Source organism: Opisthocomus hoazin, chromosome 25, assembly GCF_030867145.1.
Source record: "Opisthocomus hoazin isolate bOpiHoa1 chromosome 25, bOpiHoa1.hap1, whole genome shotgun sequence".
In the NCBI taxonomy this organism is placed as follows: domain Eukaryota; kingdom Metazoa; phylum Chordata; class Aves; order Opisthocomiformes; family Opisthocomidae; genus Opisthocomus; species Opisthocomus hoazin.
The window spans coordinates 5,916,483-5,934,191 of record NC_134438.1 but is presented as its reverse complement, the minus strand read 5'-3'; the positions used below and the strand labels follow the sequence as shown (position 1 = coordinate 5,934,191).

Genomic DNA, 17,709 nt, shown 5'->3' with positions numbered 1-17,709 from the left:
GAATGATTAGTGTCGAGGAGGGATGCAAGGACAAAGATGGTGCAGAGAGATAAGGATTAAACTTCCAGGAGGATACGGAGAACGGCTGTTCCACAAAAAAACCCTTTTTCAGCGAGAAGGATGCTGCTGTGGCCGCTTGTTCTCCCGGGCACGGTGTTATTTGCCACAGCACAGAGGACCTGGAAGCAAAACCAATTCTCTTTAAAGCCAGTACCAGAATACAGCGAACTCAGAGATCATGCCCACCTCTCAGACCCGTCTCCCCTTCTCCCCACCCTCCCAACCACCCAGCAGCTCCCTGGGATTCAGCGAACACACGAGAGCAGCTTCCAAGAGCCAGGCAGCAACGCCGAGCCTGTATTCAACCAGCATCACACAGATTTAATTCGGGTGGGCGAGACGTAACACAGCTGCTTTGACTTTCTTTCCAGTAGTGAGGTTGTGATTTTTTTTTATATTTGAAATTATTACGTGGATCTAGGATATCATAAGGGTTTGACACACAACCATCCCAGCCACTGCCACTAATCCCCTTCCCCCCACTCCCCTTCTTTTAAAATCTTAAACCAACAAGAGAGTTGTTTCCCCTATGGAAACCTTCCTTTAAATTGTCAAATGGGTTATTTCAAGCATGAAATTATGTGGTCTATATTTAATAAAAAGCTACAGAACATTACAGCGGTATCAAGGAGCTAAAACATTGCCGCAGGCAAGAAAGTCCCCTTGCAGATACTGGGCCAAATTCAGCACTGACACAACTACAGGACGCCAGAGAAACTGGGCACGCCTAAACGAGGGACACACCTAGCTGGAATCTGCAGTAGATGGGGAATGTTAGTGGTACTAAGTGGTTAATTTTTCATATTCTGATTCACAGCCTCTCCTGACTCCTGCAGGAATCCACAGGCAGCGAGCGCTTCAGAAATTGTTGTTTTACACCTTCACCACTGCAACAACGACAGCATGCGACTCAGTCGTAGCAGTTCATATCTGTATCCACATGAGGATCTCCAGCGGGTCATTTTCCAAGCAACTGGGGTTTAGGGATAAGACGACAATTTAAGAAGCATTTAAGGCACCAGGAGTTTAAGAGGGACAAGCGGGTACCACGTAATTTGGCTCAAGCCAGTCCTGCACTAAGCCTTCAGCTGAGACTTTCTGTAGCAGGGATGAAGCTTCCATGTGCAAATTTGAGTTTTCACCTATAGTTCATCACTCTCCTACTGAACAAATGAAAGACCACCAGCAGCACTGGTTTGCTGCTGTAACAGGAACCATTAGGAACACTTGGCTTCAGTGTTTCCAATCCAAAAGCTTAAAAAAACCCCCCTATTCTGCACCTCTCTAACATGTATTTGAGCTCAGTAGTGTTTTTCACTATTAACAGCGCGAGACCCAGCGACCAAAGCAACGTGGGGACGAACAAGAGCCAACAGACCACATCCTCACCCCGTTGGTCTCACCCTACACGATTTATAGCACCTATCCCCATGCTCTAATCTCTTCCTCTCCCCATAAATAAATCCTCTCTGCTCAACAGTCCTCCTTTCAACACAAGCCCTGTTACATTCTCACCTCTTTTGCCACCAAGAAACAGGATGCGGTGTCCACACCTCTCATCCCATCTGCTCCGACAAACGGGTTCCCTTCAAAACCTCCCAGTTTTTAAGGAGGAAAGTCCCCCCCTGTCCTCTCCAGAGTCACACATGCCACCAATTCCTTACCCTTACTTAGAAAAATGGTTCTCCCAAGTGCTCGTACCCTCTGTTTCCTTCTGCAAAAGGCTCAAGCAGCTCAGGAGCTCCCATTTCCTACAGCATCTTACGCCACAGATGGGCACCACCAGCCTTTATTTGCCCCCAAACCAATTCTGCACAAGCCAAACACCTCTCTCTAGCCCCGATCGCCTCTTATCTATCAAAACAGGCTGAGGAAACCAGTCCCCTTACTGAGAAACTCCTCCCAGTTGCCCTGCAGAGTCCTACCATCAGGCTGGGAGGTGGGAAAAGGGTCTTCGAGCCGTTGTCCTTGCAGCCGAGCCGGCTCAGGAGAACCTCCGGTGGTCAGACACGCTGCTCTCCTCTCACACCATTTGCTGAGAAGACAAGCACAGAACAGATGTTTTAGTTCTCCTCGCAGCTCTGGAAACTAAAGCCATTTATTCACTTGCCAAACGCACGCAACACATGCATTAGAGAAACAAACACTGACGACGATGGGAACATCTGCCCGGAGGAAGATTTTTCCATCCCATTGAAGTCATCTTGCAAATAACTCCATCAAGCCAGTTTTGCCTAGTAAAGAGCATCACATGCTGTTTGGATAAACACGAAAGCAGGATTTGCTGGGGCATAAGTTGAAAAGAAATTTAGCCGTAATCTCGTAGGCAGACTAGCAAATCCCCTTCGTGCTGCTCCCTTACTCAACCACAGAATACAGAGTAGAGAAAATGAGCAGCGGTGCCTTAAGATGATCTTTGCTATGAAAAACGTTTTGCTTCAATGCAGTGCCCTGCCCAGTCCTCCCTCCTGGTCCCGGGAAAGCAGCAGCCCAACACCCAAGAGCAGAGACTGGACTCCCTCGCGCTTTCCAACCCACGCGTAGCTCTCTAGCACCGTCTCTGCACTTTGTATTGGAAAGAAACTGCTAACAGCCTCCCAGAGATCTTTCCAAGAAAAGAGTTTAACTTGCAATAAATCAAAAGCCCTCGTAACACTACCAATAACCTCAGCAATTCATCTCGAGCCACTCGGTGTTGCCATCTTCCAGCCCCTCATCTTTTGCGCGCGCAATGCCCAGGGCTGCGCCGCACTTTCAATTTGATGCGAAATCTGGTTCGGAAGCATTTTACCAAAGATCCCTCGGTTTGAAAACCTTCCTAAAATTCATGCCAGGAAGACGGCACAGAGAAACCGAATGCTGAAGGTCTCTCCAGAAGGGATGGCGACACGCAGGCTACCGGAGCTGGCTGGCGACGCAGCCAAGCAACGAGAGGCTTTCCCAAGGAACCGGCCTCCAGCCGCCACCGTATCCCAACGGAAACCCGGCACAACGTCCCAAGCACTTTTGGAAAAAAAACCTTTATTTAGATAAAAAGTTTTCTCAGTACCGATGGACAGGGTGATTAATTAATCACCCTAAATGGTGATTAATTTTACCACCACAAGATGAAGAAAAGGAGAAGGAAACACAGCCTTGGCTTCTCCAAGTGGACATTGCGGCACACGCTGCCGCAGTTTAGGATCAGTTACTCCTGGGTTTGCTCTGTCCAAGCAACTTGGCTGCAAGCCACCGTCCTTCCCGGGAGTTACGGGGGGGACAAATGCTCTTCTGTCATTATTCAATGATTTATTCCCAGAAATAATCCCACGAGGCAGCTCCGGGAGAAAGCGCTCCGGCCAAAAAGGGAGCGAGCGGTAACACAAGAGCACTGGGACTTCGCTGCCGTCTCAGCCTGGTCACCCTTCGCTGCCCAGTGGGACCCGCTTCCAGCACCCGCGCCAGGCTATGTCGGCAGGGCTGATTTACAGGGTGGGCACCTGCTGGATCGTCAGCCAGGATAAAAAGCTGTTAAGACTTAGCTCAGGTCTATCGAAGCGATGGAAGTCGGTGCAATCAGAGATCGCACCCACAAGCGCGCCGCAAGAGTCCTTAACTCAGGCTGCAATGATTTTATACTCCTATTTTACACAGTCATCGTACACCTCTGAGGGCCCTCAGTGCTATCAGCTGTAGGTTCCCCTTCCTCCTTCTGTACTTGGGGGAACCTGCTCAGGGTAGAGATTTTAAAACACGTATTTAGCCATTCCCTCAGTACACAAAACAAACCTCTCTCCCTGTCTCACGCTCTCCATCATCAGCTTCTCTCCTTGATTGAAAAAATAGCCTACCAATATCCAAGGCTGGGACTGTCCCATCGCCCCGCTCAGACGCTGACTGATGAACCAGGCACTAAATACGGAGAAAGTTCATCCCGACATTTATCGCGTAATAAGCGACGATCTTTATCTCGCAACAAAATCCCCTCCAAGGGCTGGGCTGGAATGGTTTCAGCCGCTCCTCCAACGTGCACGAGCTCGGAGAGCCGACCAGGAATGACGCAGCTGCTCCGAGGTCCGCGACCAGGGCGGGGGGCAAGAAGTTCTGGGTTCAACCCATCACCTGGGACCTCGGGTTGCCCCCTTTCTTGGCACCTCGGTTGCTTCACGCACAAAACCACTGCAAGCCTCTCGCCTACAGCAACACTGCGAGAAACACCAGCTCTGCAGAACACTCAGTAACCACAGGGGGGAAAAAACATCCAGATAATTCAGAATTTAAAGGAGAACAAGAAGCTTTTGCACGGCTGTGGCAGGCACAGGTCTGGTTTTGGGTGGGGGGGTATGCAACACACCCCAAGCGAGGTGCTGCACCTACCAACCCTCCGGAGGGTTTGGCTTTTACCTTAAGCCACAGAAGAAAGCAAAAAGCCATTTAAAATAGCTGGGTAAGGATGTGACACCACGGCCTTCCCGCGACAGGAAACAAGGCTGTTCTTCCTTCGCCGCCGGTTTGGCAGATAGCGCGTGCGGTTTCGGCTGTTTACTCGCCCTTACACGCGCTGATAACAGGAACGCTCGGCGTTTTTTTGTTGTTGTTGTTGCCTGTTTCCCTCCCTGCCTGGAACACGTCCCACAGCCGGGTCTCACGACGCAGAGCATTATTAAGCTGAAATTCTGCGAAGCCCAGATTAAAAAGTTTCTCTTCCAGGGAGATGAAAGCCTCCACAGGAGGTGAGGAGTTGGGTTTTTTTAAAAAAACACAATCTTTAAGGGTAGCATAATGATTTTCGTTGAAGTCGATGGGAATTTATCAGCTACCCTAATTAAAAAAAATTAAAACAGATGTTTGGAAAAAAACAGAAGTTTTAGCTTTAGCTAAGAGACTCTCACGGAAAAGTTTTCACACCCGTGGTAACCACAAAGGAGATGGGAGCTCTTGCTCATGGCCACGGACAATTTCAGAAGTAATTCACGGGTCAAAGTCTCCGTTTCCAGAGCGGTACAGACTTTGCCTCCTAAGTCACCAGAAGCTCTGCAGAACTTCCCCCTACGGATACGTCTCATGTGGGCAAGACAGGGCAAGGACTGCACTGTGGCTGGGGAGAGGCAAAGGGTGTCTTTACAACACCCCAGTGACTAACGTAACGCCGATAAATTGATTGCCAACCCCTGCAAGCCTTCGGTCAAGCAGGGAAAGGGAGCTCTGGCCAAGCCGGCTGAGATCAGGGCGGTCGCAGGGATGGGGTTTCTAGGGCCGGGCTCTCCCAGCCTCAGCCTGCTGCTGGGATGCGAGTCCGTGGGCAACGGGGAAGAGTAAAGGCATTTGTTCAAAGATATCGGACAGCCAGGAACACGTCTATGACGATCAGCCTCAGGAAGAAAGCCAGGCTAGTGGATGGGGAACGTGAAGTCTTGTATTCAACCGCCCAAGAGGAGCAGCACGAGAAATGACAACGTCCCCTTCCTCGCCGTGCCCACCCCGCAAGCCCAGCGACAACAGCTCGGGTGGTCCGGGAGTCCGTCCCGCTCTGAACCTCTGCCCAGGCTGGCAACGGCGCTGGGTTCAGAGCTGACGCACGCGACGCTGGCCTGCCGACGCTGCAGGCAACGACCAGGCGCAAGCCCTCGGCCAAGCGGGCTGCAACCACCACAACTCCCCTCGAACAGCAACAAGAGCTCAATGACAACCCTGGCGAGACCTCGTTGGCTTCCCTTAACTGGAAATCCTTCCGCACCCTACGTGTGTCCTCAGGCACAACTAAAATGTCTCATTTTACAGGCTTGAACCGCAGCACTTGCACATGAAAGGAGATACAGAGCGAAGGATCTAAGCGCTCACTTACTACAAATGGCAGAAATTACACAGGGAAAACTGCCAGTTCGGGCAGGACACTGGATGGAGTTGTGCGCGTTGCTAAAATTCCGCCTGACCTATCACTGGATCTGGGCACAGGAAATACCGCGGATAGCTAAAAATCTACGGACCGGCCTTCAGATCCGATTGCAGAACTAGGTATGAAGGTCAAGGCAGGGAGATCAGTAGATGAAATATCCGTTACCCGCAATTAACCTACGGCTCATCCGCTCATCTGTGGAAGCCGACCACATGCGCACAGCACCCATCCCGACCCCGGGACAACACGTGCGAGCTCAAACCCAAAAGCACAGGCACGGGAGCTGGGCTGGAGGTGGCAACTCGTTAACCCACAGCAACACCTTCATGTTTGACAGCATCCATGCCTCGACTTTTCAATCACGTTTAATTACGGCATCCCTGGAGCGGGATACAATGGACTGACAAAAGAATAGACCTTTGTGCCACCACGTACACGTTCTCTGCTCCTGCTAGAAGCACCTCAACTCCACCAGGACACGAACAAATAGGATGAACGCCAGCAGGCTCTTGTTAATCGGCCCCGAGTAACCCATCACACCGAGTCCTTCGGCAGCTTACTCTGCCTTAAGACTTTACTTCACCCAGTTCTCAAGCCAGCTATAATTAAACTCAGGCTCACAGACAATAACCGAAGGAGACACAATAGGAATCACAAAGCTGTCCGCCCAAGAGACTTCCCACTTCACTCCCCAGCCTTTCTGCAGACGCCTTGCCCGCTCAACTTGCACCAAAACCCAGGACACGTGCTGAGGGCGTATCCTCAAAGAGCATTTGCCATTTCATAGTAAACTAGCAGCACGAGGCGAACAGAAGCTTGCTATTAGCGAAGAGCAGAATCTGGGCCATCTGATGCTTCAAACTTATTAATTCAGCTGCGGCTGGTAAAAGCACAATTCTAAAAAAACGTGTGAATTCAAATAACCAGTTCTCCGTCTAATCCACTTGCATCGCTTTCTACTGCAGTGCAATTAATTAAATGGTTCTCTTTATAAATCCACTTTCCCCAGAAGTCTCATTAGCCAAATTAATATGATGCACATAGAGCACTTAACCCTTCAAAGAGACAAGTCGCAGCAAAAGCCCGCTCTACCTGGCAGCTGACGCTCAGCAGGCAGAGGGGCAGACCCAGCACACCAAAACCACCTCGCTAGTCCACAGTGACCATGGGAGAAGCACCCCACGCCACAGCCCATGATACCTCCGAGCCTCCAGAATAAGTACGTAACGTAAAGGAGAAGGGGAACAATCTCCCGGTTAAATACACAGTGAAATCTGAATCAGACCTCTTCTGGAACAGCCACCGACGGCCCCGTGTCCCATAACACAAGTCAAAGCACCCCCAAAAAGTGGGAGCGTGCCCAAGCCCTCCAGCACACGCCCGGTCACCCGAGAGGCCGTCCAGCTTGGCAGAAACACCTCCTTCATTTGGGTTACGCCAACAGATCACTCATCTCCTGCTGGCATCAACCCCTCAGCCCGGCTAACGAGGTGGAAACATGCCTCCCGTTCTGACTACCAGCCCCAACCCTTTTGTACAACACTTCAAATTACACCAGGTTCAGAGGTCACATCCCAACAGAACATGAAATACATTGCAAAACCATGATTTTTTAACCACAAACGCCAGCTTCTGGAAGAAAAGCCATCTCAAGAATCTCCCCTCCCCGCTTCCCTCCCCTCGTTACCAGCAATATTTACAATTGCTCCCATTTACAATAAACAGATTAATTTACATGCTTACACCAGCATCGCATAAACACATAGACAGCTTTGCCTACTCATTGGCTTGGCTTTCCATATCAGCATATACACATTATAAACAGTTTTCGGGGTTAAAGCAGTGTTAATTCAAGCAGTTCATCAAGTCAAAATAACAGCTCTGGTTTGCCAAGTTGCAAACCTGCAGTTCTACCCGTGCGGCACCTCGGCCAGGCAGGCAGAGAAACCTCGCGTTCATTAACAGGAACCCCAACGCAGAGCTCGTTCCTTCGCTCCCATCCCCAGAGCGGATGGAGCAGCACGCCGACCGAAGCAAACACATTAGTAAAAGTTAGCAAACTGGAGAATCAAGAAAAACAAAAGGCGAACAACAAAACCATCTTCTTTTACATTACAATTCAGTTCAACCTCTTACACCCCCTTACCTGTCTCAGGGATTTACACGGCTCTTTGCCCCGGGGACAGGCACCTTGCAGAGCACCACCACGGCATCCTTCCATCGAAAGGCACCCGCAGCCTAGCAATGATCCTGCACGGCTGCAGGACAGCGCTAGGTTCGTTATCCACAGGAGGTTAAAGTATGTCAAGGCAATCAGGGCAAGCTTGCATTTGAAGGTGTCTTCATCTGCGCGTCACATTAATTCTAACAGACCGGCAAGCATAACACGAGGGGTTTCTGAAGCCAACGATGCAGCAGTGTTAGCTTCCTCTTGACGTCTGCAGTTGTCAAACGTGCCCCGAAGTCTCCCGCAGCAAACACGGAGTTGTACTCCTGCACCGGAGCAGCCTTCCACAGCTCAGGAGCCCCCAGTACAGGGGAATGCAGCAACTACAGCACACAACATTTTCCGGCCGCCTCCATTTTTTCCTCTCACCATCTGTACTACACAGTGAGGCGACTGCTAGCAAACATGCAGTCGTACCTGGGACGCGATCACGGTGCATGCACATCCGAGGCGTGTGGAACCGCTTCCTTCAAAACCGGTCAACATAAGGCACTGAGACACCAACGCAAAGGTTTTAAATTACCGACTCTAGCTCTCAGGAACTCTTCATCCATTCAGCACTAAACCCATCACTGCATAACTGCGGAAAAGCCCCTGGAGATGGAGGAGCGCCTCGCGTGTGTCGGGAAAGGCTTTATTAACATCACTTAAACACTCTTACGGACTCATTTCTCTTTTTCTTTTGGCAATTTGGTGCAAAGGTTTACGTGCAAGATTCAAAGCAATCTCAAACTTTTTCTTCAAAATTAAAAAACAAAAATAATCAGAACTAAAGCCAAACGTGTTGGGTGAACAAAATAAATCAGAAACTTAAAATTCAGGAACTCCAGCTCTTCAAACCAGCGAAGCCCCAGACGTGTACACCGTTCTGAGACGCAGGGTGGTGCTTCCCTGCTTCTTGCATGCCAGCATCAGCACCGCTTCCTCGTCAAGGTGAGGAGTAAAGCAGCCAGTGACCCCCTTTTTTCACTGCCAGCAAAGGGGGTGCCACAGCAAGGCAATCAACTAGACTTCTTCCACTTTGGTACAACAGGCTGGTCAACGCGAAAGTGTCGGTTCTCCCTGCTTCTTGCTCAAGACCCACAACTATCAGAGCAAACATTGAGCAGCAGCAGCAAGTAACCCCTCCGCCGCAAACAAAGGGGTCAAACGTTTGTCGTCAATTCACTTCCAGGCAGAAAAACCATTTTCCTCAAAAGAAACAATTTATTTAGAATGAAACAAAATCAGCTCAACTGTGAGCGCATGTTTGAGTGACAGCTACTTTCAAGCTGTGTGAGCCATAAAAAGGGTATTCCTTTACTTTTCCAGCAATCTTGTGTACACAGCACAAAGCAAAGAGGTCATTTTTTTTTTTCCACTTAAAACACGGGCATTGGCATCACAATAGCAGATACACAACTTTTTTTTTTTTTTTAAAGCTGCCATTTTAGTAAAATGCACAAATACTAAACAGATAAGCTTTCTTCCATCAAGAGGCCCATGTAAAATCCACATAAGCCACAGCTTCTCTTGCCAAAGGTCCATTAGAGCTTGGTATCCCATGCGGTTGTTTCCTGCAGTCCACCAGCTTTGCTTGCAGGAGGAAAGAAAATGTTATTTCAATACAAATGTATACAACAGATTTTTTTTTCCCCCTCCCTACATTATACAGATGAAGATAAAGAGCTACAAGGCCTTTCTCAATATTCTACTTGGACTTCAAAAAAGCACCAATACCACCCACGGGAACGAAACCTTGAAATGAAGTCACCTTCTATGTATAGATGCATAACAAGTAGTGCAGGGCTTCTTTTTGGACCAAGATTAAACTAGGCTTACAGTACTGACGATTATTCAACTTTCAGTAACAGTTAATGGGACAGGTCAAAATAACGAGCCATGAGAAAAACCAACTGAATTACTGGTAATTCGGTTGACTTTCCTCAAAGAATATTTCCTGAAGGCAACTTCTCAACGAAAATATGAAATGTAGTGTTACACGTTTCTGTTTTGCTCTCATTTTGCTGGGTAATTCTAACAGCAGATAACTCCAATATTAAGGTGAAATCAAAAGACACACCTAACATAATTTAAAATTATTACTATTCAAGTAATATTTCTCATCCATTATTTTCACACAATCAAAACTGCATGAAGTTGAATATTCAATTAACCATTCTCCAAACCATACGGTCTGCTTTAAGCCTAATACAAAACTCATCTCATCATTCAGTTTCTAAATCACTGGAATATCTGTCCTTGGGTGCTATCTGCAGAACGTCATAATAAAAAAACAGGGGGGGAGACAAAAGGGAAAGAACCCCAAAAGCTCTATCATCACGCAGCAATAACTTCTTCCACTCCTGTTTCTGTTCAACAGGCGCCCAGCAGACTCCCCAGGAGCACTGCCCTCAACACTGTTTTTTCTTAAAGCCAGGAACTACGATTTCCCAAGCCATTTTTTTCCCTGAGTTCTCAGAGGTTTTGCACCTGTCTTCACAATTTTGATTCACTCCTCCTCCTCCCCATTAATACTTCAGGCCTTTCACCTCAGTCACCATCAACCAGACGGCTCCCCGACCAATGCAAGATATCCAAAACTCTCTTCTCCGCCCTCCACAGGGGGCTGAGCAAGTTGTCACCGAAACATTTCAATCCTTTAACATCCTCGTAAAAAAAAAAAAGAATAATCAAGAGAGAGGTGAAGATTTATCTGCCTGGCACGTAACGCCCTTCTCTCTCTACGAGGATGTGTCAGTACTTGTAACCCAGGAGCCCGAAACCTCCGGAGTCGAGGGTAACCTCAGCGCTCCCGCCGCAGCCCCGCCGAGGAGCAGACCGTACGCTGACGGGAGCAAACAAAGCCACTGGCCGACAGCCAAGGAAGTTGCGTAAAGTTTCCAATTAAAAAACCAAAACAACTAACATCTTAAACAAAGTGTGAGTCATTTGAGGTTCTTTCCCCAAAGTATCAAGCACAACTATGAAATGATTCAGGAATAGGACATCCTTTTTCCACGCTAATTCAACAAACTAATGAAACAGAGGAACATGAGCTGCACACAACGTTGGAAGAAACACCGAGCTCTCGCCAGAGCAACGTAATGCCAAACACAACGAGAGAGCCAAAGTCTGCTACATCTGTTTGCTCTATACAGAAGCGGTATCCCACACGGACTTCTACTCGCGTTCAGCCCTGGCCAAGACAGCTTTCAGTGGACAGCTACTCCAATGGTGCACGCTTCGGAGCCTAAGAGAAAAGCACAGCCGAGCAAGCTGTACCAGCCTTGATGGCAGCACGTGAACTTAAGTGCCGGCAAAAAAAACGTTGCCAGTCAACCATGTTTTGACATTAAGAACCCTCAAAGGGTGTTAAAATCCTTGCTTACAAAACAGAGCAGCAACCACAAACAAACCAGATTTAAAGAAGCAGGTACTCCATTAAATTAGGAACCAGAAAACCTGGAGTCAAATACAGCCTCGCCTGTTCCTTTTTACCCTCCAGCGCAGTACAATTTTGACTCATAAAAGCCCGTGGCAGGTATAACCACCGCTATTTTACAAGGGAGAACTGGAAGTGCACCTAGGATGCTCTTTCCAAGAGGGTTCCCACACGGAGTTTGCTTTGACAAGCTACGGTGACCCCAAGTTTTACGGCTTTTAAAACCAGGTGCCTACTGCGTATCAGCGTAACAAACACTGCTCTCGGTAAGTTTAAGTGTTGAACACAAACAACATTAGTGCTTCTTTTTTTTTTTTTTTGGTTTAGGGCAGATTGGAATTCCCAGCGGTTCAAGTTTCTTTCCTTTAAAACTCCTGCGCTCGTGAGTGACTCCTGTCAGATGCAACAAGAAAACTCACTCTAAATGCAAGCGGCCTTTCAAGTGAGTCCGCAGCAGTGCTGATCACCCGCTGACACACAACAGACACCTGCTCCAATTAAAACAGACATTCTTTGCAATAAGTGGTAAATACGCTGTATCTTCTAAAACACATACTTCTTTGCGTTATCGGTGTCATTTCGAAAAATTCTCATTGTTAATAGGAAGATGAACAGCTGAATTCTGCCATCTATTACATTCACGCTGAAGGACAACAATCCAGAAATCCTGGATTTTACCCTCAAACATTTAAGAGCATTAAATGAGGCTTTTACGTTTCCATTTAGAAAGAAAAGTAGCTATAAAACCAAAATCGGTTTTCAAGATACGCTGCCACATCCAAGTTCTCAGTTCATCGCGATGCTTGGGATACTACACCTACTCATTCTGGTCCGATCTAGGAAATGAAAGCCCACTCCAACCAAAGCACTCTCTGACGAGTGGTTCAGTAAAGCGGGATCACAGAAACGCGTATTTTTGTGACAGCGAATCTCAAGCAAGTACAGTCACACTTCAGAACTGTTGTGCCCATGCAATACATTCAAGACATTTCCTCCTTCATGTACTGTTTGCAACCTATTCGGCATTTTGAACTTGATTTTTGTGTCGTGCAAGTTGAAATGGAAATCAACTTGTCCCTGTATCAACTGCCTGAGGAATACGCTGGAGGAGCAGCCGAGTGGAGCAGCATCGCTTTTACATTGCCCAAGGCTCTGAAAACACGGCTAAGTGCAAGACTACATTCTGGGTTTAAGTGCAAGATTACATTTCTGGGGATTGTAAATAGACAGAGTCATATTTACACTCAGTTTAGAAGCTAGCTGCAACACCCTTTTGGTTGTTTAACAAAACAACAGGGATTTAGATCCCTTCTTCCCTCCGAAATGCCTGTATCGGCAAGGCGGCCAAGGCAGCTGGAGGAAAGTGCCCAACGAGTGGGGAAAAAACACAAGAGAAAATGAACTAAGTTCTTGGGGAAAAAAAGCAAACTGGTTCCTCCTAGAATGACAGGAACAAGAGCTCAAGCCTCAGCATCTCGGAGTGCTTTTAATGCTTCTCCAAGATGCTAAAAACACTTTACTCCAGACGCCTAAAAAATGATAAACCTCATGTAATGCCCACTGTACTGTACCTGAAAAGTCCCTAGCAGACAGCAGTTTCTTGCTATTAACAAAGAGGTAAAACGTTAATGAGAACTTTTATGTAATTAAATTATCACAGAATTAAAACCAACTCTGGAGAGAAGCACACTTGCTCAGAGTTTGCACTGTGGAACCAGACCCCACTGTACCTGCAACCCTTTGAAAAAAGGCAGTAAAAACAAAAAAACCACAAGGAAACTAAAGTTACTCTTAAAGCACCTCCTTGTTTCTTGCATACCAGAGCGAGCACAAGACATTCATGGTTTGTAACACAGTCCTCAGCCATTTACCAAACTCTGTGCCTGCTACCAACCCAAAGTGCATATATGGGCTACAACAGAACTCTGAGAAATAGGAGAAATACACCTGTTAAAAAAGCGTACTTTCAGTGCATGCACTTTGAGGGGCTGGATGAAATTACCAAACACCCAATAAAGGATTTCAATGTTCTGCAATGTACCCGAGAGCAGGTGCTGGTCACCTGAAAGACATCAACCTTGAGCCATGCAACTCAAAGGGAAACCGTTCCGGCGCCCGAGGAGAGGGATCACGCGTGCCAAAGGGCCGCTGGCCTGAGGCCGTCACAGGATTTCAAGGACTGGAAAAATGAGCTGACACCAGCCCGCTAGTAAGCATGTGGTTTCCCATTTAAACTACCGAGTGCTTTAAATCTGGTCTTTTATGTTTTTAACTCTATCGAGGACGAGCTATTGAACTTACTTTAAAAATACATGAAATGAAAAAAGGACACGAATCAAAATTAAGAAGACGGGAGTTTGCTCTTTCCCCCCCCCCCCCCAGTTTCTGTTTTTCTTTTTTTTTTCTCTTTTTTTTTTTTGTTTTTTTTTGTAAATCAAAGCAGGCCTAGCCTCCCTGCTATCCCCACTGCGAGGGGCTTCTCAAAATACCCTATTCACGCTAACGGCTAACCAACCTTTCTGGCTTCTAACTTTATAGAAAAACGTAGTAACAGAAAAACGGGCAGGGAAAGTCACCTACAAACAAAGATCTAATTTAAAATAATGACAGGGCTGGCTAAGGCTGTATCCCATAGCACCTGGCACACGCTGGAGGGGCTGTGTGGAGGAGTAGGCAGGGTCGGGTACAGAGAACAGGAGGGCCTTAGGACGCCCCACGGACGATGATCATGACCAGATAGTCGTCCTCTGATTTGGCCAGCGCCTTGGCCGTGGAGTCCAGGAACTGCTGGGAGAAATCGCAGGGCGGAAAGGCGTGCAGGACCCCGCTGTTCTCCTTGTCTTTGTTACCCCCCACAGGGAGGCTGATCACCCCAGCAGCCTGCTTTTGCTTTAGATAGGACACCAGATTCCTGAGGGGCCTCTGGGTGGAGGTGGTGGCGGCCTCGGCAGCTCCGGCTGCGGAGCGGTTGTCTGATGCGCCAGGCACAGCCAAAAGGATGGCGTAGCCTTTGGGACCCGCCACTTTGATGCGACGATTGACCTCGTCCAGCTTAGGCTGGTCCAGACGAAGACGTTGGGTGATCTTGAGCTGAGCTACCTTCCCACCAGTCGCTCCCTCCACGAGGAGACTGCTGGCAACACCGAGGTCCCCCTGGAGCAGATGCATGTTGGATGGGAAGTTGCTGTTCTTCAGCAGAAGCATCCCCTGCCAAGCCAAGCACAGCTTGGGGGCTCCCCCAGCCTGCAACGCTCCGTCCTGCTGCTGTTTCTGAGGAGGCGGTTTGAGGCGGGAGCCTCCACCGCCTCCTTCCGCAGCGCGCTCATCCTTTTTGGCCGGACTTTTGCACTCCTGCGCGGCGGCTGCCGCAGAAACGCGATGCTTCCGCTCCCGTTCAGCGGAATTCTTGCGGTCGCGCTTTTCGTTCTGACCCCGCTCCAGGCTGCCCCTGCGCGATTCCCGGACGGGCGAGGGCCGCTCCAACAGGAGCAAGCGGGAGGACGAGCGCTCGGGGTCACTACTGTAACGCTCCCTCCCTCCAAGGAGCTCGGGGCTGCGGTCTGGCGGAGAGGTCGTGGCTAAACAGTGACGCTTCCGCGAGGAAGAGGAGCGTTCACTGTCCGGAGAGCGGTCCAAGTGCCGGCCTCCGTCCTCTGCCAGCCTCCGCTTCCTAGGCTGATCTCTACTACTACTGCCCAATTCCCTCTCCCCTCGGTCCCGCTCCAAGGACCAACCATCCCGGCGGCGCTCCAGGCTTTCCAGTGGGTCATAGGCAGCTGCCCGATTACTCCTATCCCGTACAGGGGGTGGGGGGGGCACCCACTCTGTCTCAGGATATAGGTCTCTGTCGCGGTCTCTATAGAGCAACGGTGGCGTCCTGTCCCGGGCCCCCCGAAGAGGATCAGGTGGGGCTCCCCGGTGAGCCCCAAAAGCAGCCGCCTCCGCCACGAGCTCGTAATGAGCAGGGGGTGGCAGCGGCAGAGGCTGCAGGTAGGGCTGCTGGTACCGATGCTCAGTGTCAGCAAAGTCGACGCGCAGGCGGCGATCCGGCCCACCCAAGGGAAAACCACGCATGTGGGTGCACGCTGCCTGCGCCGCGTCCAAGCTCTCATACTGGATATAAGCCCACGAATCACCTTTGCGGTAATCGATAGTGCGAATGGTGCCAAACCGATCAAACTCCCGGGCCAGGGCAGCGAGGGGCACCCAGGGCCCAAGGCCACCAACCCAGAGCCTGGTGGTCGGAGTGGCTTTCCCATACCCAATCTTGATGGGATTGCGCAGAAGCACCTTTCCTGACATGGCCAACTTGGCCCGGTGCGCCATGTCCAGATTTTCAAATTTAAGAAAACCATACGTGCTGGTCTGCCCGCGCCCCGGCCTTTTGATGTCCACCTCCGTGATGACCCCAAAACGGTCAAAAGCTCGGCGCAGGTCTGACTCGCTCACGGTGATGTCCAGGTTGCCCAGGAACAACGTGCGGTTGGCTCTCTGGTCGTCCTCGGGGCTGATCTCCTCCTCGGCGGCGGCTCCAGCACCCCCTCCTCCTCCACGAAAGCCCCCAGCAGCCGCCACACTGGCCACCCGCTCCAGCCCATAAGCCGGCCGCACTCGCGCTTCGTAGAAACCCCCGTAGTCCCTCTCCCTCTCCAGCTCCCGGGGCAGAGGGGGCGGAGGCGGCAAGCGGCCCAGGGCGAGCTGCTGCAGCCGGTAGTCTCGATAACCCAGGGCCCCGCCGCTGCCGGCGGGTGACAAGGCCCGCTGCGTCGCCCCGGCCGGAGGGTGCCGCACAGCTGCTGCCGCCGCGGCTGCCACCCCTACGGCCGCCGTGCCGTAGGGAGACTCCTTGTCCAGCAGCGCCGGGGAACGGCTGCTGCGTCGCCGGCTGCTCCCTCCGCCGCCTCCGACGTAGACGGCCTCGATTTTCAGCGGGCGGTCGTAGAGCACGAGGCGGCCGCGGGCGTGCTTGGCGGCGCGGGCGTCCTCGGGCCGGCGGAAGTTGACGAAGGCCACGCGCTCGTCGGCAGCGCCGGTGCCGGGCGGGAGGCGGCTGATTTTGACGCTCACGTCTCCGAAGCGTTTGAACTCGTGGAAGAGCCCGTCCTCCACCGCCTCGTCGCTCAGCGCCGAGCCCAGCTCGCTGATCTTCAGCGTCTTGTACTCCCCGCCGCCCGACTCGGAGGAGGAGGACGACGGGGCCACCGCCGGAGCCCGGGACTCACCCCCACCGCCGCGGCTGCCGCTGCTCCGCGACGCTTCCGTCGTTTTGCCGCTGCCGTAGCCGTGCCGGCTGCCCCCACCGCCCGCCGCCGCCGCCGCCCCGGCCTCGTACTCCCGGCTACCGGCGCGGCCGGCCTTGTCCGGGTGAGGGGCTCGCCGGCTGCTCCCGCTGTTGCTCTCGTTGGAGGCCGCCGCCGCCGCCGCTTTCCCGCCGCTGCCGTTGGAGCCGCTGGAGCCGCTCGGCTTCTTGCTGCTCCGCTCGCCCCGCGCCGACGAGGAGGAGGACGCCGAGTCCTCGCCGCCCCCGCCGCCCCGCGAGCGCTTGGCTTTGGCCGGCGAACGCTCCTTGCCCTTCATGGCGGCGGGCGGCGGGGCCCCCTCCCGGCCCCGGCCCTGCTCCCGCCGGCGGCCTCACCGACTGACTGACCGCCGCGCTCACGCACCTGCCGCCATCTTGGAAGCCGCGGCGGCAGCGAGCCCCGCCCGCTCGGCGCCCATTGGGCGCTTGGCACCGGCCCGCCGCCCTCGTTGGCCGCCGAGAGCGTCTCCCCCACCCCCTCGCCCCCGCCGGGCGGAAGGCCCGCCCAATTCCCCCTGTCTACCTTTTTCGATTGGCTCAGTGGGCTGTCCTTCCGCCGGCCGGCCTCGCGCGCTCGCGAGGAGGGGGCGGAAGAACCGCCCCCTACTCCTCCCCATCCCTCTCGCTCATTGGACGATTAGAAAGGGTGCGACCTTTTGATTGGGGGTTCTCCTTTGTCAATCGTAGCTGTTCAACCATGGGAAGACTTCCCCTGGTCATTGGCCATTGCGGCGAACTTGTCTCCTCCTTCTGATTGGCTTTTTTACCTGCCAGTTATAATCGTCCTTCTGCGGCCCCGCCCTGCCCTTCCCATTGGCCCGCTC

At 51.4% G+C, this 17,709-nt stretch overlaps 1 protein-coding gene across 3 annotated transcripts; it reads right to left on the bottom strand.

The window, feature by feature from the left end:
- Positions 1 to 29: 29 nt before the first annotated feature.
- RBM15 (RNA binding motif protein 15) lies at positions 30 to 17,242 on the bottom strand. 3 transcript variants are annotated; one of them, XM_075442813.1, is made up of 4 exons: positions 14,225 to 17,242; positions 8,082 to 9,737; positions 1,986 to 2,095; positions 30 to 179 (listed from the first exon to the last, which is right to left on the bottom strand). In XM_075442813.1, the coding sequence occupies exon 1, from the start codon at positions 17,161 to 17,163 to the stop codon at positions 14,290 to 14,292; it is 2,874 nt and encodes a 957-aa protein (XP_075298928.1). In that variant the 5' UTR covers positions 17,164 to 17,242; the 3' UTR covers positions 30 to 179; positions 1,986 to 2,095; positions 8,082 to 9,737; positions 14,225 to 14,289. The 3 variants fall into 3 exon arrangements, with proteins under 3 accessions (XP_075298928.1, XP_075298927.1, XP_075298926.1); XM_075442812.1 differs by having other exon boundaries at positions 1,950 to 2,095; positions 8,082 to 17,242; XM_075442811.1 differs by having other exon boundaries at positions 8,082 to 17,242.
- Positions 17,243 to 17,709: the final 467 nt, after the last annotated feature.